General features: G+C 31.3%; 1 protein-coding gene across 1 annotated transcript in view; it reads left to right on the top strand.

The window, feature by feature from the left end:
• LOC107437665 (E3 ubiquitin-protein ligase lubel) overlaps nt 1–24,197 on the top strand; it is an 89,845-nt gene that overhangs the window by 27,269 nt on the left and 38,379 nt on the right. Inside the window, exons 2-13 of the mRNA XM_043048576.2 lie at nt 341–387; nt 1,122–1,444; nt 3,870–4,044; nt 5,865–5,974; nt 7,146–7,309; nt 7,668–8,020; nt 10,247–10,569; nt 13,280–13,433; nt 14,560–14,867; nt 16,379–17,095; nt 20,286–20,414; nt 21,973–22,236. Coding sequence (XP_042904510.1) covers nt 363–387; nt 1,122–1,444; nt 3,870–4,044; nt 5,865–5,974; nt 7,146–7,309; nt 7,668–8,020; nt 10,247–10,569; nt 13,280–13,433; nt 14,560–14,867; nt 16,379–17,095; nt 20,286–20,414; nt 21,973–22,236 — 3,045 coding nt within the window. The 5' untranslated portion in view covers nt 341–362. The remainder of the gene's footprint in view (nt 1–340; nt 388–1,121; nt 1,445–3,869; nt 4,045–5,864; nt 5,975–7,145; nt 7,310–7,667; nt 8,021–10,246; nt 10,570–13,279; nt 13,434–14,559; nt 14,868–16,378; nt 17,096–20,285; nt 20,415–21,972; nt 22,237–24,197) is intronic.

The following is a 24,197-nucleotide window of genomic DNA, read 5'->3' as shown; positions in this document are numbered from 1 at the left end:
TTATTAATAAATTTAATTTTTATTTATTTAATTTATATAATTGTTCAATCATACTTACCAGCATGACATACATTGTAAATTACTCATAATTAAACCGAAAATGATGTTGCGTTCTCTTTCAATTTTAAACATTTTTTTCCTGCAATTATGCAATTGCATATTTATGTCTAAGATTTACATGCGTTAATTATAAACAATAATAATAATCGGGCTAAAATTTTTCGTTCAAAGTAACTGCGCAATTTTATGTTATTTTTACTCTTTCAATCATAGATGTACCGTTATGAGAACATTTTTAAAAAATTGCATTTCATAATTGTTATTATTTCTCTTTTTTCAGGCTATAATATCTGAATGAAAATATGATGCATAAAGTAGAAGTACGACGTGAGTATTATAACTCGTGATTATTTTAATTCAATTAAAATGATAAACTCCATGAAAAGTATATATAGCGTTAATAATACACAATTTAAAAGGTAGACAAGTAAGCAATGGCGTTTAACCTTTAAAAAACGTCAATGTAAGGAATATCAAGCAATGACTCTTTACCTATTACATTTAGGCAGCGTCAACCACCGGTGGCTGACACTGAAATTACATTTAGGCCGCTTCAACCACCGGTGGCTGACACTGAAATTACATTTAGGCTTCCACCGCTTGCTGACACTGACCTTTCACATAGGCCGCGAAAAACAACTGGCTGACAGCGTATAACATGATACAGAACTATAAAATTTACACTCTTTTAGGGAATTGCAGAAAATTTATTCAAAATTTACTTAATTATTGTGATTCTTGGTTTAGTAAATTAAATATAGTAGATTTTTATCCACCACTATTTTTAAACAATTTGTCGGCATATATAATTCACCACTTTTTACAGATACGTCATGTTAAACCAATTATAAACTACCAAAATCTGTCTATATTTGCAAATTCAGTTTGTAGTTCTTTACCGTGTGGCCAGACGAGCAGGCCATGTAAACTTAGCGTGGCATTCAGCGTGTTTACTTAAACTAGAATTAACTTTCAATATTTTAACGCAACTCTCCCTGCTGTAAACATAAGAAGCAATTATTTTTATGTACTACATAATTACAACTTTTACATTTTTCTAGCAAACAAGCCGAGGGATGGCCGCCATTGTGATCTTTGTGGATGTTCGCAACCTGCTGTCAGATGCGACAAATGCGGCTGCCAAATATTTTGTCTGTCGTGCGATGACATGTACCACAGACATCCAAAAAGACGATTCCATCTCAGAAAAGCTGTGGATCCAACGCCACCCACTTCACAGGCACGGCCTGTTTTGCCTATGAAGGTGGCCCATTTGGCTACCTCTCCTGGTGACCCTTCGAAAATGCCATTGCCACCACCCAGGAAGAAGAAACCAGGAAAGTCATTTTTTGACACTTTCAGGCGCCCGAGTCCATCTTCAGATGTAAGTGTTTCTATCAAACATCTCCTAAACATTTATTAATTTGCTAAAAAAGGAAGGCAAAGCATCATCAATTTTTAAGGACAATTTAAAAACTAATATATTATTTAATAGATTATTTCATGGATTTTATAAATTACATTAGGTTGTTATCAAAAAAATGCATTCCTTTGTTATTCACTAAATTCATCGTCGCTTATATTCAAACTTATAACACTGAAAAACAATTCATTTTTGTTTTGCTTTCTGTTCTTCCAGATTTATGAATGGATCTTAAATATTTTCGCGTCTCATTTCAAAAATGCAATGAGTCTCTCTCTACAAGCTACGATTTCTGAGCAACTTAATGATTTATCCCTAACTTGCAGTTTTTAAAAAGTGCAACTTTGTAAAATTCTCTCGAGTGAATACAAAGTGCCCCCGCTTCTCTGCAACGTAGAGAGTGGTAGGAAGAAGGTAATAACATATTTCAATTTATGATGTGATACATCAAGAAGTCATATGTTTTTTTTTTCCTCTTAAGTGTTATTTTCAAAGGAGCTGACTAGTGCATATTCACATAACGTAACCTATACATAACCTATATGTTCTTTTTAAACTAACCTAAATGTTCTTTTTAAACTAACCTTATGTTTGTTCGTAAACCTGTAAGTTCTTTTTAAACTTGTACATTCAGACAAAAACTAAATATATCATTTTAAAGAAACTGTAGCTCTTAAAACGAAACTAATTTCAAATTTAAATCCTTGTGACCAAATCAGATAAAATCAAGTCCTTGTCTAAACGCAACAAAAAATGCATTCTCCAGTGTAATTGATCTAAGAGAATAAAAGCAATAAGCAACATTTTAGTGAATTTGAGTAAGTTAGCTTTAAGCTTAAACGTTATGAATGATCTTTATTACTTCAACACTCGTTATAAATTATGAAACTTAGAGCTGATACTGGTTCACCACTTCAAATTAAAGTGAACGCACAAATTAGTAGTGACCATAACGACATAAGAGAGAAATTGTATGTTTACATTTATTGAAGAAGAGGATATAAAGACAGAAAATAGAAACTCGCGTAGACTAACGACACTGGGAATGACACTAACTCGATGACTTTCAAAATCAGCTAAACAACTGAAAGCCTCCACACGGATTTTTGTAGGTAGTCTGACCTGACTACTATGACGGTAAACAAGTTTACGAGAAGAACGTTTAATACAGAATTTAGTAAAAATAAGATAGTAGTAGCAAATATATGTCTAAATTTTTTTAAATTTATGAATATGATTGGTTAGTCTTATTTATTTGCCAACCACTACAGATTCAATTCTCAAATAAATATGATAAATTTCCCTCGATTACTTTTAAATTTGTAAATAGTGTAAATATTCTTTCTTTATCTTCAATTTGTTCCCTTTATTATGTATCAACTTGAGATTTATTTTTATGTATGACTCAGACTTGATTTTATCAATTATTGTTCATTCTGAGATATAACTTAATGTTAACGCAGTACCTCCCTTCCCTTCCACCACATATTCTTCAATTTAGATGAAAGAGCAGATATCCATACATGGATAGGTACTCTGAAAAACTTGATTAGTTAGTTAGTTAGTACTTTTAAAAAAAGATTTTCGAATCATGTGCACAACTGGTTATAAAAAGCCATGTGGAGGCTTTCTGATGTAGAAGGTAATGACTTAACAGTGATTAATCGACCATTCTGCCCCTTGGGAGAAAAACGTGCAACCACCAAAAACCAAGTGAAAGCTAAAAGATCCTCATACATAAATAAAAATAATAATTTGGCTCGTAACGTCAGTAAATCAGGGTTTTTGATGTCAACAATAGGCGAAACTTTTGAACTGTACAAATCACGTAGCATTTGCCCTCTATGCGCTTTTATTCGATACCAGAAAAAAAGCAACTTTCCAAAGTTTTTCGTCGATTGTTTGTTCTTAAACATGTTTGGAACCTTCCTCAAAACCGAAAAGACCGACAGAGTAACTTCAACTATTGAGATATGTATGACAAAATAAATTAATGTTGCATTATTAAACAAACTAAAGATATTTCTTTCTCAAATGTAATTTTTTTAGCGTCGTAGAAAGCCTTCATCCACTAAAATCGTTTTCCTCAGCTTTTCTTTCTTATTTTAAAATAGTTAATTTAAACAATTAATACACGGATTAGTTTGCTGAAAAAAGAACAATATTTGGTTAGATAGATAAATAAATACTGTAAAAAAATTTTAAAAAAAAGCCCCTCAAAGTTTTAAGACTTTAATTTTGAAACTTTTACCCTCAAGATTTCGAAACATATAAATAATTATTGTGCTGTCTAGTAAGGACTTTATCGAAAGCAGCTAAATAATACGTTGAAAAACGAATCTAAGTTTATAATAAATGTATATAACAGTTCTTTTCTTCATTTTAGCACAGTCCACCTCTTCCTAAAAAGGAATATTCCTGGACAGATCGACTTGGGAGTATAAAAAAGTTCATGAGCAACAGACCTTTACCTCCACTCCCTGCAAACGATTTAGAAGAGAATAATATTCAGTTAACAGGTGTAACGCAGAAACACGATCTTTCATTCATTCACAAAAGAGGTAAATTTTACTGAATATTCAAAGTTTTCACCTTATTATATTAAAATCGCGATATTTATCATTATTATTAAATTTTCTTTCCCAAATAGTGTAACAAAACTTTTAGCAACCAAAAAATTTTATTGCTAATATGTTTGCTATGGATTCTTTTTTCACTATTATATTAATGAGTGAGCGATTTTATACTTATTTATTCCACTAACTAAAAAATAATAATTAATGAACCATTTTTTAAACAAATATAAAAATAAATAAATAAATTTACAGTTAAGATGAAGACATCATTTTTCATTATCCCATGAACCGAATAACAAATAATTTGTTGACGGGCAAATTTCGTCGAATACTAAATAGAAATAGAATATTCTGGCAGCCGTTCTGGGAGTCGTTTTAGGAAGTCGCTCCTAGTTAATAATCCATTAAAAAAAATCATAAATAAAAAAAGCTGTAAAGATCAGATTATTCTACTCACAAATGTCTTACCACTTTTCACATATAGGATTTTTTGAGGGGCCATAAGAAAATTTTTTGCATTTTCACAGCAGTAATCAGATAAAGTTACTGATCTGACTACTGCTGTAAAGTAACTTGAGTTAACCAATTAACCAATAAGTTAAACCAATCGTGTTATCATCATGCATTTTTAAACATGTTTAATTCAATTACATGTAGAGCTAAACCAAAATTATTTTGAGTTAAATTTAGAAAAAAGAAAAAATTAAAATGAAACAGCATAAATTATTCTACCACTTCAAATTTAAAAAAAAACTCGAATTTTCATTCCAGTTACTAGAAAATACTACCTAAACGTCATTAACTACAAGATGGAAGGGAAGAGAGTCGAAAGCAGATTTTGGTGCCGGAATAAATATTGATGATTATGTTTAGAAACTCAAATAGTCAGTTTTTTCTTGTTAGATTCCTTTTTACATTCTTAGGTTAGATTCCTAATATACGTTGCTAGATCAAATTTCATTTAATTATTCCGAATCCTCTATAGATATGTATCACATAGGTAATTTTTTCAGGCAGTGGAAACCAAGCGAAATTTGTTTTGGGTGTCATGGAGATTAACCCCTTGGGGACGGTTGATTCAGAAAAGCATGCGTACAAAATCAGAATCAAGTTGTAATTAAATAAAAAACGGTAGCTTAAATGTAATCGTTGCTAATTTGACAGACTTACTTTGCTTTTACTTTAATTATTGTTAGTTTAATCATATATATAATCAATGTTAATTCAAAGTATAACTAAATAGTTTTATTTTGAACAAAGTAATGGTGAATTAAATAAATCAAACAATTATAACTCCTCCCACAAAAACAACTGCTAAAGAATTACTTTGATTACCAGTTTTATCTTTTAACCCTGATTGATACGGTTTTATGCTGGCACGTATTTGTGACAGTCGGTGCGGAAGGGTTAAGACTCCACTATTTCGTGAATAACAGCATGATTGTGGCAATGTGGTCAGTTTTGCGTTCAGGCCACCTTTACCTCCCATCCAAGCTGGTACAAATTGATCTGAAGCTGGGTGACATCAAGCCGCCACTGTGGATCGAACCCCAGTTCTTCATAACGGCACTGAGGCAACGAGATGGATATGTGGCTTACTAAAATATTTAGATATAGGTTTCGAAGAAAAAAAACGTAGTTTTTGTGATTCAATCTGAAATAATTCTTCTCTTTATTAAATTCAGAGAAATTTAAAATCTAGGATGGGCTTTAGAGTGTATAAATTAAAAATAGAAATCTGATGTTTCTCTTTTCTTTCTTTTCATATATCTATTCATTCTTACTACTTAAATTTTTCATTTTAGTTGACGAAAAGCCCCCTCAACTTCCACAACGTAGTTATAAGCAGCCACAGGAATTTTTTGGGGGTATTGAAGAAAAAGAAAACCATTCCCATGGTGAAAATGGTATAGATGTAAGTATATTATTTAACTATTTCAAAGTAATTATCTATTTTCAAATTATATATATATGCTACAGTTTAAACTCGAAAGCGTTTAATATGCCAATCTGCAGAATAACTAAAACAATCCGTTAAAGACCGTAATCAACATTTTCCAACAATATACCAAAGTAATATGCACATTAAAGGTTTCCATATCGTTAAGGTTCAAGAGTTTGTTTGTTATGATATCGATTAATATGTTGATTGTAATTATCGATTGGAATATTTCAATAATGGCGTATAAATAAATGATATATTGTTAATTTATTTAATTGTAATAATATTTTAAACCATTTGATTCTTTATATAATATATTTTAAAGCGATTGAAGATTGATTCATTCAACTAATGTGTTGATTGCTTGATTGTGGGCTCTTGATTTTTTAAAAAGCAAAAAATAATAATTATCCTTTGGTTAAATTACGTATGTTTGATGACGTTCGAGAGCCACAAATAATCCATCAAAGAGCCGCATGTGACTCGTGAGCTGCGGGTTGGCCACCCCTGGCCTATAAAGTAATGTGCATAGTGTTTAGAAAACTTAGTTCACATGCCAATTTTCTGGCACATAAATGGATTTATATATATTTACTTATTTACGTATGCGAAAAGGTTTTATAACTTTTCTCCGAGTATATATTAATTAATAAATTAATGAAAGATAATAAACAGTGTTTATATTTAACATTTTGCTTTTCGTTCGTTCGCTGAAACTTAATATTTTTATATCATAATAATTAATTACCACACTGTTTTATGAAAATAATATCAATACACTCTAATAATTTTATTCGATTTTATTACAATACGAGATTACAATATAGAATTTATATAAAAAATGCTGAACAGTGAAGTTGAAATTATTTAATGCTTATATATTAGTTTAAATAGCGTATTACTATATTAGGAGTACAAGAGGTTAAAACTAATTCTATCTACTCGTTTTTGAAATTAAACTTCGTTCCGTTTTTTAGTTTTGTAAGCTATCGCGAGCGGTCTTGTGGAAAAATATCTTCACATGTTTATTTATTTACATTTCTTTTAAGAAAAATGACTTTAGTCTAACACTGTTACATCACTATTTTATTAAATCTACTCTGTATTAAAATGTGTAAGTAACTGATATAATAACGCTTTACAGATTAGAAATGGTTCTGTTCATGGACCACCTGTTCAGAGAAATGGAGGTTTCAGTTCCCCAGAAGATAATCAGTGGACAAATAGAAAAAATGAAAATCAGTTTCCTCGCCAATTACACACCCTGGACAACAGGCAAAACCATCCAGGATTTGTGCAACAGGGCGGGTATGTAGTATACATTATACAACAGTCTACAACAGGAGAACAATTTTGTTAAATTAATAAAAATAGCAATTAATGTTTTTCTTAACTCCTGGTCTACAAAAAACAGGAAAAAAGCTCCTTTTTTTATAAGTATTTAAGAGATTTGCGATTTTAAAATGAACCGAGCCTAACCTAAATGTCGATACATTTTGTAGATCTATAGACCTATAGACTCTGTCTGTAGAATGTCTGTCTGATTCTCACATAATTTTAAAATTAAAGTAGATAAGTTTAACGTTTAAATTTTTTATATCGAAATCTACTACGTCTAAATTGCTCTTTAGGATTCGCTGTAATATTATGTAATCTACTGTTTCAGACCTGGATATCCACACAATTTTAACCAACCACTTCACCAGAGCATCAGTTCGACAGATCTGCAGAGTCTACCAGGCATGGATGGACATCCAACAATGCCACCACACTATCCTCATTATCCTATGAATGCCCCTATGCCTCCTCATTATCCTTACCCCATGTATCCTCAGTATCCTAATTATCCTCCTTATTTCGGAAATTCTTTTGCAAACCTCTCAAGTCAACCTAATACAGAAAATGACTTCAGTGATAATTCAGAGGCCTCGTCCAGACAACACGGAGGAAGAAGATACCCATTCCGTAAAAAAGCCAAGCGTAGTCAGAGTGTAATGGTTGATAGAATGGGTTATCCTGGTAAGTTGCTCCAAGGGCTACACGATCTTTGAATATTTTAATCTATTAATCAATTTAGAGACATATATTCCGTAAAAAGCTAAGCGTAGTCAGAGTGTTAGGGTTGTTAGAATGGGTTATCCTGGTAAGTTACACCAAGAACTACACGATATTTGAATATTTTGCTCTGTTAATTAATTTAGGAAAATTTATTCCGTAAAAAAAGCCAAGCGCAATCGGAGTGTAAGGGTTGATAGAATGGGTTTTCCTGGTAAGTTATTCCAAGAGATACACGATCTGTGAATATTTTGCTCTGTTAATCAATTTAGGGAAATTTATTCCGTAAAAAAGCCAAGCGTAGTCGGAGTGTGATGGTTGATAGAATGGGTTATCCTGGTAAGTTACTCCAAGAGCTACACGATCTTTGAATATTTTACTCTATTAATCAATTTAGAGAAATTTATTCAGCAAAAAAAGCCAAGCGCAGTAGGAGTGTAAGGGTAGATAGAATGGATTATCCTGATAAGTAACTCCAAGAGACACACGATCTGTGAATATTTTGCTCTATTAGTCAATTTGGAGAAATTTATTCCGTAAGAAAGCCAAGCTAGTTGGAGTGTAAGCGTTGATAGAATGGGTTACTATAATAGCGATACGATCCATGAATGTTTTACTTTGTTGATCAAGTAAAGGATATTTTAATATATAGAGTTCTATTGTTTTTATCAATGAAATTTATTAGTTTAAATATTGTGTACACCAATCCGTAAAAATACTAAGCTTAGTCAGAGTGTTATGGTTGATAGAATAGGCTATGTCGATAAGTTACTTCAAAAGTTACATGATTGTTGAATATTTTACTCTGTTAATAAATTCAGGTGTATTATAATAAAGCAAGCTTTATCATTTTTAGCAATGAAATTTATCAATTTAGCTATAATATCGTTCAATTTAGTAATTCGTTTCCATAAAATATACCAGGCATTAACAAAATGTTTTATGGTTAATAGAATAGATTAAGCTAATCGGTGTTTGAATATATTGCTCTTTTAATTAATTCTAGAGTATTTAAATAAATGAAGCTCTATTATTTTCATCAACGAAATTTATCTGTTAAGGTAAGGAAAACTTGATAAACAAGTTATTTAATTAAATTATTTGAAACAAAATAGAATTAAAATTGATTTTTCACAAATATAAAGTGTGAAAATGTAAATAAACAACCTGTGATTTTTATCTTTTTTAATGCGATTTCAATGCTTTAAGTTACATTTTAAAGTGTGTTTTTTTTGTGTGTTTCGAATAATTTTTTGACCCCTAATTTCGTTCATTATTATAATAATTTATTTTCCTCAAGGACACGATCTTGAATAAATTTTTCTGATTTTCAAAAGATTTTCATATGCTTAAAATAGTGAAATGAGTTTTGAAAATTATTTTATAGAGTGGTAGCCAAAACTTTCAGAAATTTTGTGAATTTCACCTACTTTTATTTATTAGATATATTTTAATTATTATATAAAGTGATGTGGAAAAGAAGTTTAAAGGAATAAAAAATAATACTTTACCACATATACATATCAACCCCTCGAAATTTTTTTTACAAAAAGCGTAGAAAGTTGACAGTCTAGAATTTATACGTTAACACGTAGATGGCCATGGGGGTCACCGGTGACCGGAAAAGCGAAGATTATTAGAAACACATGATTTAATTTTTTTATATTATTATCGTTACTAAAATGGTTTGAAGGAATTTATGTAATATCAAACACAAAAGAATAGTTTTATTTATATACACTGAGATACTAACTTGCTCTGGATAGCGAATAAATATTTTCAAGTGGTATTTTATTAATTGTGATTCTTGATTTAATAAATTCAGTTTAGTAGATTTTTATCCACCACTATTTCTAAACAATACGTAGAGTTATATAATTCAACACTTTTTTTTTCGGATATGTCTTTTAAAAATTAACAAAATCTATCTGATATTTGCAAATTTAGTTTGTAGTTATTTACCGTGTTAAAGAAGTAAGATTTTAAATCTTTTTAACAATCAACTTACATCTAAATTTACCGATACTTATGGTATCGTTTTTATAAATTTTTTTAGAGAAATTAAAAACTACTCTGCTTAAAATAATAGTTTTACGAAAAGTCTTCGGCGAAGAACGTTAGAGCTAGCAGCAGCTATCATTTAAATAGTCATAATCTTATATTTATTATTAATGGATATCTTCATTTTAGGACAATATTATCCTTTTGGTCCGTATCCACCTGGCTACGCACCACCACCCTGGGGTCCACCTTTCCAAATGGAAGCACCACCCTCACCTGCCAGCTCCATTAGGTCGCTGAATCGTGTGGGTAGGACAAGACGTCGAAAGAAGATGACCAGTGAGGACGATGATGAAGAATTTTCTGTTTCCAGTTCTCCTCTGAGTCGTCCGAAATCTTCATCTTCAGAAAGACCTGTTCAAGGATTCAGAAAAGCACCACCACATCCTCAATCCTCCTCATCAGAGGAAAGTGAAAATGAAAAAGAAATTAGTAGGAGCAAAGGATCTAGGGTGATTATTTTGTTGCACAGTACTGAACAGGAACTACAGCACTATAATTCGCACAACAAAAATAGACATGTAGATGCTAGTTTAACACTTTGAATGCCATGGGGGTCACCGGTGATCGGCGCTAAGTTTGTTCGTAGATCAGCAGGGATCACCGGTGACCGGCGAAGCCAAGATTGTTAGAAACACATAATTTGTGTAAATTTTTAGTTTTTTAATATTATTGTCGCTACTAAAATGGTTTGACGAAATTAATGCAATATAGAACACACAAAAATAGTTTTATTTATATACTCAGAGATAGCAACTTGCTCCGGACAGCGAATAAATATTTTAAAGTGGTAATTAATTAATTGTGATTCTTGGTTTAATAAATTCAATTTAGTANCCAGCTCCATTAGGTCGCTGAATCGTGTGGGTAGGACAAGACGTCGAAAGAAGATGACCAGTGAGGACGATGATGAAGAATTTTCGGTTTCGAGTTCTCCTCTGAGTCGTCCAAAATCTTCATCTTCAGAAAGACCTGTTCAAGGATTCAGAAAAGCACAACCACATCCTCAATCCTCCTCTTCAGAGGAAAGTGAAAATGAAAAAGAAATCAGTAGGAGCAAAGGATCTAGGGTGATTATTTTGTTGCACAGTACGGAACAAGAACAAATTCGCACAATAAAAACAGACATTTAGATGCTAGTTTAACACGTTGAATGCCATGGGGATCACCGGTAACCGGTACTAAATTTGTTCGTAGAGCCGCAGGAATCACCGGTGACCGGCGAAGCCAAGATTATTAGAAACACATAATTTGTGTAAATTTTTAATATTATTGTCGCTACTAAAATGGATGGAAGAAATTAATGCAATATAGAACACACAAAAATAATTTTATTTATATACGCTAAGATGCCATCTTGCTCCGGACAGCGAATAAATATTTTCAAGTGGTAGTTTATTAATTGTGATTCTTGGTTTAATAAATTCAATTTAGTAGATTTTTATATACCACTATTTCTATACAATTCGATGGTTTATATAATTCACCACTTTTGCAACGGCGTCATGGTAAACCTTTCAAAAACTATCCAAATCTGTCTAATATTTGCAAATTTAGTTTGTAGTTATTTGGTTAGACGGGCAAGCCGTGTAAAATTAGCGTGGCATTAAACGTGTTAAGGATGTTTTTTAAGGCTCCTCCGTCTCGTGAAATACCGCTTTACAGTGCATAATTTGTAAATTTGAATGCATAATGTTTTTAACTTCATCTCTGATGAAGAACGTTTGAATGTAATTGGCGACAATATAACAGTTTTAAGAAACATATATAATGTGATAATATTATATTTACCGGAAAAAACACGACCCATTCTACAAGCATGCAAAAGATGCCTTTAAAAAAAGTGGTAGGGCGTTTTCTCTTAAATATATGTATCAAATGTACCACTCATTTCTGTCGAATACTTTTGTTGCAAGTTTGAACATGCATACACGTGTTCTTTCATGCCATACATGTTGTGTCTCTTTAAGCTAGAACATAACCATTGAGTTAAAAGGTAAACGCCCTACCTCTTTATATATAAAAAACAACCTTTAGGATTTTCCAGTAAACCATATGTGTTTAATTCTTTAAGACGGTTTGTAGTACTTATTTAATTTATTTTAAAAAAATAAAAATCAGTGGGATTCTTTTTTTAAATAAAAACAACGAATGGGCAGTGGTAAACATACTTATCATCAAAAATGTGGTGTTAAAATTTGAATTAATTTTATTTTATAAGGTAAATGAGGTTTTTTTTTCTTTTATCAATACCAAAAATATTTTGATTTACGATCACTAGAAATGAATGGTTTACTAAGGGATTGATCAAGAATTTAAGGTTAAAATTTACCTTTTTTTAGCCTATACTCTTTATACTAATTCCATAGCTGAAAGACCTCATATAGCAAGACAAGTGCAAAAACTGGTACGAAAGACATTTTATTTTAGCATTTTTTTCTAGAAAAATAAAATATCTGTAACTATCAAGATTTCTTTTATCATTTTAGTCTAGATATGAAACTGCTTATTTTCCAAGGATAATGTAGATATTGTTGAATAGTTTTAAAAGGAATAAGTTAACTCCTCCCGGAAACTAGTTATAACCGAAATGGTTTTACTACCAGCCATTCCTCTTTTCCGTCACGCTTTCACCTCTGACTAATTCTAAAAACGGTGCAAAACGTCTATGAAGAAAGAAACCCACATTTATAAAAGCGAATAGTGTATGTTATCTAATTTCTTAAAATTTAAAAATTTACTTCGACATAACACTATTTACGATTAATTCCAATTAAAACCTATTGTTTCCTTTAAACAGTAAATTTTTGCAATGTTTTAAATTTTAAAATTTTTCAGTAGGCTTGAGAATTACAGTTCGAATTAGTCAGAGAAAACGTTAGTTTTAAAAATACACCACTGTATAAACACTCTTCGCAATACCATGACATAAAAATGATCTCACGTTTTTTGGAAGGCAGAGTATCGTGTAAAAACAAATTTATTAAAACCAATAGTCAAGCAGTAATAAAACATAAATGTTGCTCGAACTGAAAAAATCATACTCAAAATAAGTAGAAGATTACAGGGAATTGATAATATCAACGTAATAATGAATTTATTAATGATCATTATGCCATATTAAAAGTTTATTGTAACCATAACGGTTTCCAATACTTTTAGACGAATAGAAAAGATTCAGATCCGAGACGGTTGCCATCTCCTGCAACAAGAAGCCCTCAGGTCCACAAGAAAAAAACATCGAAACAAAAGAAAACTGCTGTTTCGGAACATTCCGATGCTGATGACAGTGAACCGAAACCTNTATTACTTCATCGTTTTTTCTTCTTTTTAAGATTATTTCCAATTTTTCTTTTTTTTTAGTTGGTTTTAGCAATAAAAAAAACGGCTTTTTTTAGCGATTCAGAAAACCGGAAAAATCAGTTATCCGGAATATCGATGGTCCCGATCACTCCGGATAATCGGTTCCCTATATTAATTTTTTAGTGTTCATCACTAGATTGTTGGAACAAAATGATGCATAGCGTGAACAGTCGTTCACTTATGTAAATGCAGTGATGGAGAAAAATATTGTTTATTTCAGTTAAAATATTTTGTTTTGTTTTCGTTTTGTTTATTCTGTATTTGTTTATTCAGTATACTTACTCCTACGGGGGGGGGGACAGAACTACTGAAATGAATGACTTATTCCATAGGTTAATAACAAACATAATTTAAATGAACTATACTTGAACGTTTTCAAACCATAAATCATCTTATAAGAAATATTTTCGTATTTTAATCTGGGGTTTTGCAGGAATCACCAAACATTTTACAGTTTGTCCAAATGAAGATAATGTATACTTTATTTTACTTATGATTAAAACTGACCAACGTGTATAAAGCGCATATATCGTTTCAAAAATGGACCATTTTGGACCATTATTAGCGCTTCATTCATATTATTTAGATACATTCTATAGAATTCTAATAACTTTTTGCATGACTGTTCTAGCGTTGTCAATTGTGCCTTAATCCTAATTTTTTATTCACTTTTCTTTTAATTCTTAGCAACTGGGTTGAAATTTGTTTTTACATTTTTGATCTGCATTACAAATGGAACATTAAAGAACAAATCTAGTACATAAATCTAGTACAGAGTGGGCTCCATAAAATGATTCTAATGTACTTCTAAGATTCTTATGTACTTCTAAGATTCTTATGTACCTCTATTCTTATGTATTGTAAATGTTTCTTATGTACTGTTATATGTTCAGTATTTTTCCCTTTTCCCATTTGTAATTGTTTTAGAGCATTGTCTTCTTGCCAAAATGATGTCTGTTGCGGGATAGTTCGGCATTTTCTTCATACTGTGTCTTGCACTGATTATAGTACCGAAACTGTTATCTATCTAATTTGCTTTTGTTTCATATTGGTTTTATATTAAATTCATTACATTATAGGTCCAACACCACCACCCGGTCCATCAGTGTCATTGACTGTACCATCCAGCCAGTGGCAGTGTAAACATTGCACATTCATCAATTCACCGCAAAATAAAATATGCCAGGTGTGCTGCAAAACAGCGTCTCCTGCAGAGGACACAACAACTGCTTCCAGCAGACCAACCAGTGCGAGCAGTCGAAAACTAAGCCTGAGTTCAGAGAAAAGTTGTTCTTCTCCAGAGAAAAGAATCGAGGATGACACAGAAGACATGAAAGCCAAACAGGACATGGAAAATTTGAACTCAGCCCTCGATGAGGCCGAAAAAGTGAGAATTGGATCATTTATTCTGAAAATAAAATTATTAAAAAGAAAATACATATATAATGATTGCAACTTCCTTGTAAAACATTTTGCTACCTTCCGAACCAGACTAACAAATTAATGGACCTCTTAAAAACAAATTTGATCTTAAAATGTTTTTAATTACCATCGTTGTAAAGTTTATGAAAGTTAATACGATTTTTGCTTGTGAAATATTTATTTGTACCTGAAATTATCTACGGTATATTTATTTTTTATTATTCTCTGCTATTCCGTTTATTTTTAGTAAAGTAATAACTAAACATGCATAACATAAACATTCATAACATGCATAACATAAATATTAACGTACATAAACGTAATATACTTTGATAAACGTTTTAAGTTTTTACTTGCTATGAAAAACGTTTTTACTTGCGTTACTGAACTCTCAAAAATACGATATGATGCATAAAAAGAGCCACCCATAGGTCATTTACAATTATTCTAATTAATTTTGTGTTAACATATAAACTTAGAATATACTTTCTGGAGTAAATATATCCAAAATTGTAAGCAGAATTATAGATTTACTTTTTACAGAATTGTTAAGTAATTTCATCGTAAAAACATGAAACGGATCTTTTTAATACTCAAATAAGAAAATATACAAATTCATGCATAAATTTGCAAATACTGTAGGATAGAAACTGAATTCCTTATTGTAAGCTTGTTTGATTAACGAAATTATTAATGCACTGTTAAATACTGAACGTAATTATTACACTTAAAAAAAACTAAATCGATTTTAAGACGTTTTTTAACCTTGGAAAGTATTCAATGTTGACTCTTTATAGTAATTAAATCAGAAACAAATCTTTAGGAGTTGCGAACGTAAACAAACAGTTTTTATACAGAATGTGTTACAGTTGCAGAATATTTCTTTCAAAAAACATTAATAGAATTTTAAAAAATTGCAACTTTTAGCAAAACAAAAGCTAATACATAAAGAATTGTAAAAAGTTTTTAGAATTCAGAAACGGTGCAAAGCTCACATTTACAATATAATGTCCTGTTCATATGTCCAACATATTTATAAGCAAGAGCCTATGAATTCCGCCACATGATCGCCTGGGTGGCAACTATTTTAGTAAGACATAAACCAGAAAAATCTGAAGATATTTTGGGGAAAAAATGTTTGGAGAAATAATTCTAATCATAACATCTGATTAGAACATTTATATAATTTACACTTCCGATAAACTTAGGCGATCTCGTCACTTGTACTTTATTTGTTTTTAAATAATACTCTTAAATTTTAAGAAATACTTACCGGTATGTAATTTCTAAAAATAAAAATCTATTACCCTACGTTACTTTCCATAAAATAAAAGTCCTTTACGCTAAAGCTCCTTAAAATTATACCTGGCTCTTAGAAATTTTACACTTTTACTGACCCCTGTTTGTAAGTCATATTACATTGAATCGCGATGTGTGGTCTCAATAGTATGATATAATTGCATTTTTTATTTTTAGGAGATCAGTCGTGGAATAGAAGAACTCATGAAGCTTAAGGAAGACTTTTCTTCACAGCAATCAAATTCACCGAAAAAAGACTCTCCATCATCGAAAAAGCCACCAGTCGTCAAAGACAACGTGGAAAACTCAAAACCAGTTTACAAATCATCCGGTAAAATGCGAACAAGGATGCTGGACAAACTGAACTTAAGCTTAGAACCATCCACAGTATCAGCATCGACAGAAACCCAAACTGGCAACAGTCCCGCTGGCTCTTACGACTCAACGGACAAAATCATAGAAGCAAGACGACCATCAACATCTTCCACAACATCAGATGCCTATAACTCGCCAATAGCACAAAGTCCAGATCCTCAACAAGCAGCAAGCAAAACAAGCAAGCGTAATACTCAGAAAGATTCTTCATGCCAAACACACCAAGATAATAACATGGATTATCCAGATCGGGGGCCGATGGAAGATGAACCACGTTTTGGAAGGCAGACGAATGGATTTGGTTATCGCTATGGTGACAGATTGGATATGGTTACGTCACCTGTGCCTTCAATGTATGACAGGGAATTTGGTGGTGGTTTTGGTATGATGCCAAGATCTCGTTCACGAGCTTCGTTGTTTACCGGTAGAATGAATGATCCTGGGTTAATGGAATATGGAATGGGAGCGAGTCCTATGTATAGGAGCGTAAGCCGAACTTCACTAACTGGTGACTTTTCTGTAAGCGTTTATTTTATTATGGTTTTATCAAATTGTTTTTTAAAGCTATTTTCTAACCCATTTACGTTTATTATCCTTCAAAAATAACGGGTTACTTATTTTCATTAAATTTTGGAAAAAAATCGAACTCATCTGTTTTATTGGAGACAGTTTCATGCCTTCCGACTTTTCTGAATTTTCTGGAAAATATTAAAAAATATTATCTCTATATTTAATATGTTAATAATATTTTTACATTCATGCTTGATTGTTATTTTAAAATATTTAAATTGAAATGATTTTATCTACCATTACATTTACACAGTATAAAAAACACAAGGGTAAATCACTAATTATTTTGTTGCGTCAACAGAGCATATTTACAGATTAAATGCCGACTTTTTTGATGAAAAAATTAAATGTACAGCTGCAAACTTTAACTAAATCTTTGAATATAAAAACTATAATGAAAACATCCATCTCTGACCTATTGGGGTAAACTCAGGCCTGCCAACTACTATGCATTTTGCTAAATATTTTATAGAGTAGTAAACATTTAAAAACCAAAACATTCTATATTTTTGGTAATTTTGCAACGTTTTAAAAGCCTCACCACTGAAGAGCTGGAACAAAGTGAAGTTGCCTATGAACTTTTAAATCACTTATGTGTAGTAGTGTAGAAAATAAGCTTAAATGAATAAGAAATAATACATGAAAGCTAAAACTTAGCTACCACAAGAATAAAATTTTATAAAAAGCGTAGAAAGTTGGCAGCCCTGCACACTTCTTCAGCGACTCCTCACTAAAGAACTACCAAAACAGATAATATTCAACCTCACCATCTCCAACAAAAGAATAATTGAATAAATATTATCCAAAAGGCCTTACCACACGTCTGTGTCTCACCTCCATGCTAATCATCCTCAACTGATTTCACTGCCTGGTCGTTAGGAAGCAAAACAGCTGGTTTTCATATCACATTGTTTTTATTTTACGAGGAAGGACCGCACATATATAAATATCAACCCTGCTGACTACCAACTCCAACAATTTCAACTCATTGTTTTCATGATATCAAGATGAGTGGTATAAGATCCCAGATCCCAATACATACATAGGACTAGGATTTTTTTATACTCTAAGTATTACACAAATGTCAATAAAATGTATGTTAGCAATCTATATCCCTTCAATTGGAATTTCAAACTACTTTGAAGAGCGTAAAATTTGGTAGGTATGCAGTTTCATTAGAGAAATCAATCTTTTGTATCTACCTATATAAGACTTGAATAGAACACAGATTGTATTATTGTACACAGATAACACTATAATTTTATTGCTTATTAAGATCTTGCAACTTAACTTTAAAAAACAAACATGGAAATTTTGTTGCAAACAAATTTTAAATTGACAATCTTTAATTTAATCACTACTTTTCATTAAAAAAAATAAAACCTTAACTAAAAATATTAAGTTTACCGTAAAAAATTTTTACGAAAGATTACGTTGTATTATACAATGATGCGAAAGGTAGGCACGTTTTAAAAAAAATAATTAAAGTGGTACATCATTTACCCTTTAATCCATTTAATGAAAATATTGGATGTACCACTTAGTTCTTTTCAATACTTTCGTTACAAATTTGAATATGTATGCGCATGTTCTTTTGCGATATATACGCTACGTCTCTTTAAGCTAGAACAATACCATTGATTTAAAAAGTAAATATAGAGATGCCAACTGCTCCGCTTACTACTAACGTTTTGATAAATTGGTAGTGTAAAACTAATTAGTAAATAGTAAAACTAATAGAATTAGGATAATTACATGCATTTCATAAAAGTCTCACAAAGAGTGAGCTACAATAAATATGCTTTCACATGATATTTTGAATTTTTGATATTTAGTGGTGGAAAAATTACTTAAAAGGAAAAATACGTAACTAAAAAAATAACTTCAGTTTCATTACCACTAGAAAATATATTTTTACGAGGCGGAGCAAGTTGGCATCGCTGTAAATACCCTATTTTTTTTATTTTGTAACCGTCGTTGAACAGCCGACCCAATTTTTAGGTTTACGACTACTAATGCTTAACTATGTAGCCTTGTAATTAATTTTGAACTAAATCCAGAAGACAAGGAACCACGAGAACCTCCCACGGCTCGCTTGACCGCAAGGGGACTCTAACCCATGATCCGTCTACCATGGAGGATATTTCACATCAGCACTGTAGGCGGTGCAATCTGGATGCGAAATTCGTTTCGACCAGCCATCGCTGGGATTCGAACCTTGTTCACCTCATTGGCCATCGATACTCGTAAATACCCTATTATCGTTAATTTGCATTATGCACGCTTCTCTTCCATCATTTTAATATTCAAATTATATTAAGGAGCATATAGTCCTTCGAGCTAGGTACTCCGTACCCTATATTTAAACCGGTAAATGCCCTACTACTTTCTTTGATAAAAGAACCTTTTGCATTAGTTTAAAATTACGTTACTTACGTGGATAGAACTTATCGGTAGACCTAATATTTTAAGTTTTCAACTATAATCTCTTAAGCGTAAATTATTAATGTAAAGTACCAATGATGGCGAATATTTTTAAGAAAAGGGTTTAAATGCTGTTTTTTAATTTTTCATTGTTTAATTTTAAATCTATCTTTTACGTTTAATCAAAAAATTTGCTTGAATGTTTTTTGTTATTTTTTCGATCTTTTCCTCCTTTGTATCTTTTCAATTTCTTACAATAATGTCTTCACTTACTGTACCACTTGTTTATTTTATGTTTTGTAACAATCTGGAGGTTAGTAAACCAACAGACTACTATAGTTACTCTACGGCAAGAACTCCCTTCGCCCCAAAGTCTGAGGCCGTCTGCTGCTATGGAAACAAGAATAGTGCATTTCAGGGAGGGTAGCTACTCTTTCTTCAAGAGCTAACATAGACCAAGGTTAAATTACTCCTTTTTTTTCGCCGACCCCACACCCCCACTTGAAATATTTATACTTCGTTACCATAGTTACCGCCACGGGTCCAGATGAATGGCTAAGGGAGTTCTTACTTTAGACAAACTATAGACTAGCTTCTTGGAAATTACAAATTTATTATTGTTTTCTTTTATAATGGCTTCTTAGAAAACTATTTCTATACCAATATAATTAACTGCAGCTTAGATTGAAATGAAATATTCCACTTTTTTTTTCAGGATAATAGATTTTCAGAGTTTCACAATTTGCGAAAACCGGACTATTACCTGAGTATGGAGGAACTAGTAGAGCGAAGACGTCAGGAACATATCAGAGCTCAAGGCCTAGAGCTTGTTCGAATGATACGAGTACGTAATTTCACGTATTTTTTATTCTAAAATTAGCCCCTTGCATGTATACGTAGCTCTAGCATGTATACGTAGCCCTTGCATGTATTGATATGTATTTGAGATTGGTCTAAAATATTCATCACTAGTCAGACTACACAATACAGATAGAGCAAGGAGTAAACCTGATTTAAACAATAAAAAAATTAATTGATATAAAATGTTTTTATTATGGGGTATATTCAAGAAATCTAATTTATATTTTATTTGAATTATGTTAAAGTTGACAGTTAGACTATTATATTTTTAATTTTAATCCTATTTTTTGAAGTTTAAAATTTTCAATATATACCTTAGTATTCACATATTCACCGTATAATATTTCACTACATATAACAATTGTTAAAAAAAAAAAAAAACAATAAGAAATAAAATAAAAAATTGCATGTTATAGGTAGCAATGAAAAAAAAAATCTTTCGAGTGTAAAAAGGTTAAAATTGTTTAATTTAACTTCATTCTAAGAGAAAAATTAAAAAAAAAAAAAACACACTTTAATTATGACTTATATTTAAAGTGATTGAAACAAATTTGACTTTTTATCTCATGAAGTAGACTGCAATTTCAAAAGCTAAATTGATCAAATCGAATAAAAAGTATCTAGAAAACCTTTCTCTATTCTATATTTACTTTTATTTTATACTTCTGTAAAATCTAACTCCATTTTACCTTTACTTTTATTTATTTGTTGATTTGTTTATTTATTTATTTATTTTTCAAAACTAAATTAAAATCCAAGCATGATAATTACCTAAAATAACAAGACCGGAAAAACCACTTAATCTACCAGATTTACTCTAAAATTTTAATCTAAATGTACCTGATCTGAATATTAATGTAAATACTAAAATGGATTATCTTACGAAATATTGTGACAAAGTTAAGACGTAGAGAAATCAAACCTTTAAAAGTAACTATCCTCTCGATGACTTTGATATGCTTGCTCACAGATTAGTGAACAAAAATTTTATTTTTCATGTTATAAACAATTCTTCAATGTATTATTTGATTAATTGCATTTAATCTATGTTAGTGGCAACTGTATTAAATAATTACTTATAGCTATTATATTAAAATTGAGCAAATGAGAAGAAATTAAATACTTGTTTGCATGACTACAAAACTCCTTTTTTTTTAATTTCTTAATACAAGCATCATGTAAACCTAACCTAACTAAACATTAAGTAAACCTGAACTAACCAAGCATTATGTAAACCTAGACTAACCAAACATTATGTAAACCTAAACTAACCAAATATTATGTTAATCTAGACAAACCAAACATTATGTAAACTTAAACTAATGAAACATTATGTAAACCTAAACTAACCAAACATTATGTTAATCTAGCCAAACCAAACATTATGTAAATTTAAACTAATGAACCTTTATGTAATCCTAAACTAGCCAAACATTATGTAAACCAAAACTAACCAAACATTATGTATACCTAAGGACATATCACTTTTTGAAACTAACTCTTATTAAATATAATAAAAACACTGTCTTTTGTTTTAAAAGGAAGCAGAACAACAAGGTTTTACGGCCGACGACATTCAAATAGCTTTGAGCAAAAGTGGAAACCAAAACCCTTTGAAATGGTTACAAGAAAATTGGAAAAACATGGTGGAAAATGTTGTCAATATGTCAACCAATTATGGCAACGAAAAGAAGGAAAACGATGTTGGCGCAGTTAGTGAAGATGAAGCAAGAGAAGCTTTGAGATTACACAAAGGAAATATTTGGGCGGCTGTTACAGAATGCGTCGAAAGTCGCCAACGAAAAGTAAGAATGATGCCAAATTTCAAAATTTAAATTACCTTATAAAATTCAAATTATAAATCATGCATTATCATTTGTTACTAAAGTGAAACATAAATCCGCAAAGAAAGCGATATTCCTAGATTACTTTGGGAGACAAATTAATTTTTTTTGTTCTCTCTTACATGAGATTTTTTTAACAGATCTTAGACAATTTCGTATCGCTAATATCAAATTCGCAATTGCTTTCTCTTTCCAAACCCCTACTTTTTTTAATGCCTTTTTTAGTCCATTTTGTCGAAATGTGCATTTAATACGTTGTATATAGCTGGGGTCGCATAAATGTTGCGACTAACTTCTAAGGGAATTAGGGCACATTACATTTGCTTATGAAACCATGTTCAGAAATATCCTCATGCGTCGCTAGGGACGCTTCCCTATTTTGAATTGTTTCTCTGTATGCTTCTGAACAGTTGATAATAGAAAAGCACCTCTAGCCACGTACCACGACGTTTCTGAACATGAACTCCAACGTATTTTTATACCGGATAGTGTGCCCTAAGTTCCCTAGAAGTTAGCCACAAGATTTACGCGATCCTCTGTAATTAATTACAATTATAAATAAACTTCGTTACCGAAACTAATTACAATTATAAATCAACTTAGCAACCAAAATTAATTACAATTATAAATAAACTTCGTTACATAAAATTTACACATACATATTTGCATTTTTTTATTTATTATAATTTTTTATTACTTTGCTGTCTACATTAGAATTTTATTTTAATCCATGCTACTTATTCGGAACTGACACTCTTTTCAGTTTAAAATAATTTCCCTGTAATCCTAAATAAGCACAAACGGTTACCAATAGCTGCAAAGAAATTATTTAAAAATACAATTAAAAATGTATAAAAATTATTATTATACAACAGTTAATCCTTAAAATTGTGTTGCCTAAATGTCAAATGAACAGTGGACACGTTTGATAAAGTCGTAAACGAGAAATTTTATGGATTTTAATCATATTTTAATTTTACAAATTCATTTCGTCGGTTTTAACCTCTAGGTTGAAGCTCCTTTAAATTACAAAAAGTTTTTGTAGGGAAGATTGAGTTAAAACAGTTTGTATTGTCACTTTTTTAGGTCACTTTCAAATTTTTTCAGAATGTGACCACCCTTGTAGATACAGCAGCGCTATTAAATATGGTATATTATGAAAAGTTTAAAAAGTGAGTCGCATATTACGTGTAACTGATTAACGTGCCGTGGTGGCTCAGGGGATACAGCGCTCGCCTTCCATTGAGGCGACCAGGATTCGAATCCCGGGGATGGCAGGTCGATTCGTATTTCGAACCCAACTCGCAACTACCACAGTTTCAACGTTAAATACCCTCAGTGGTAGACGGATCATGGTTCAGAGTCCCTTTACTGTCAGGCTAATCGTTTTTCCTCTCCGTGAAACTCAAATGCATGTTAATTCCATCGAAAATTCATCCACATTAAGGCAATTTTCTCCCAGCACTTGATCCAGGAGTACCCTTGTCTTCTGGATAGGGTTCAAAATTACAAGGCTTCGGAATTGAACAATGGTAATTGTAAACCCAAAATTAGATCGGCTGTTCAAGTTGTAACATAAAATAAAATAACTAATTATAACCTGCTATGAAAAATTCAAAGGCGTTTAAAAAACTCATACTAAGTATGGATGCTTTCACAACACTGAACGCGCAGTAGTAGGGTTGATTGGAATAGGATGGCTTCTCAGGGATGCTGAGGGGGTCCGGAAAACCCTGAATTTCTCAAGATGAAAAATTTATAAATAAATATATAGATAGATAGATTGTTAGAAATTTTCTGAAAAAATAAATAATTGAATCACCACAAATATTCTCACCTAGCTAGTCGGTTCCTTTACTCAAATGTAACTCGGACTTACGTCTATTCTTTCATTAACCCCATAACGCACAAATTTTTTGAAG

This window comes from Parasteatoda tepidariorum, chromosome 6, assembly GCF_043381705.1.
Source record: "Parasteatoda tepidariorum isolate YZ-2023 chromosome 6, CAS_Ptep_4.0, whole genome shotgun sequence".
NCBI lineage: Eukaryota > Metazoa > Arthropoda > Arachnida > Araneae > Theridiidae > Parasteatoda > Parasteatoda tepidariorum.
The sequence above is the reverse complement of the archived record's forward strand: the minus strand, read 5'-3'. Positions and strand labels throughout refer to the sequence as shown.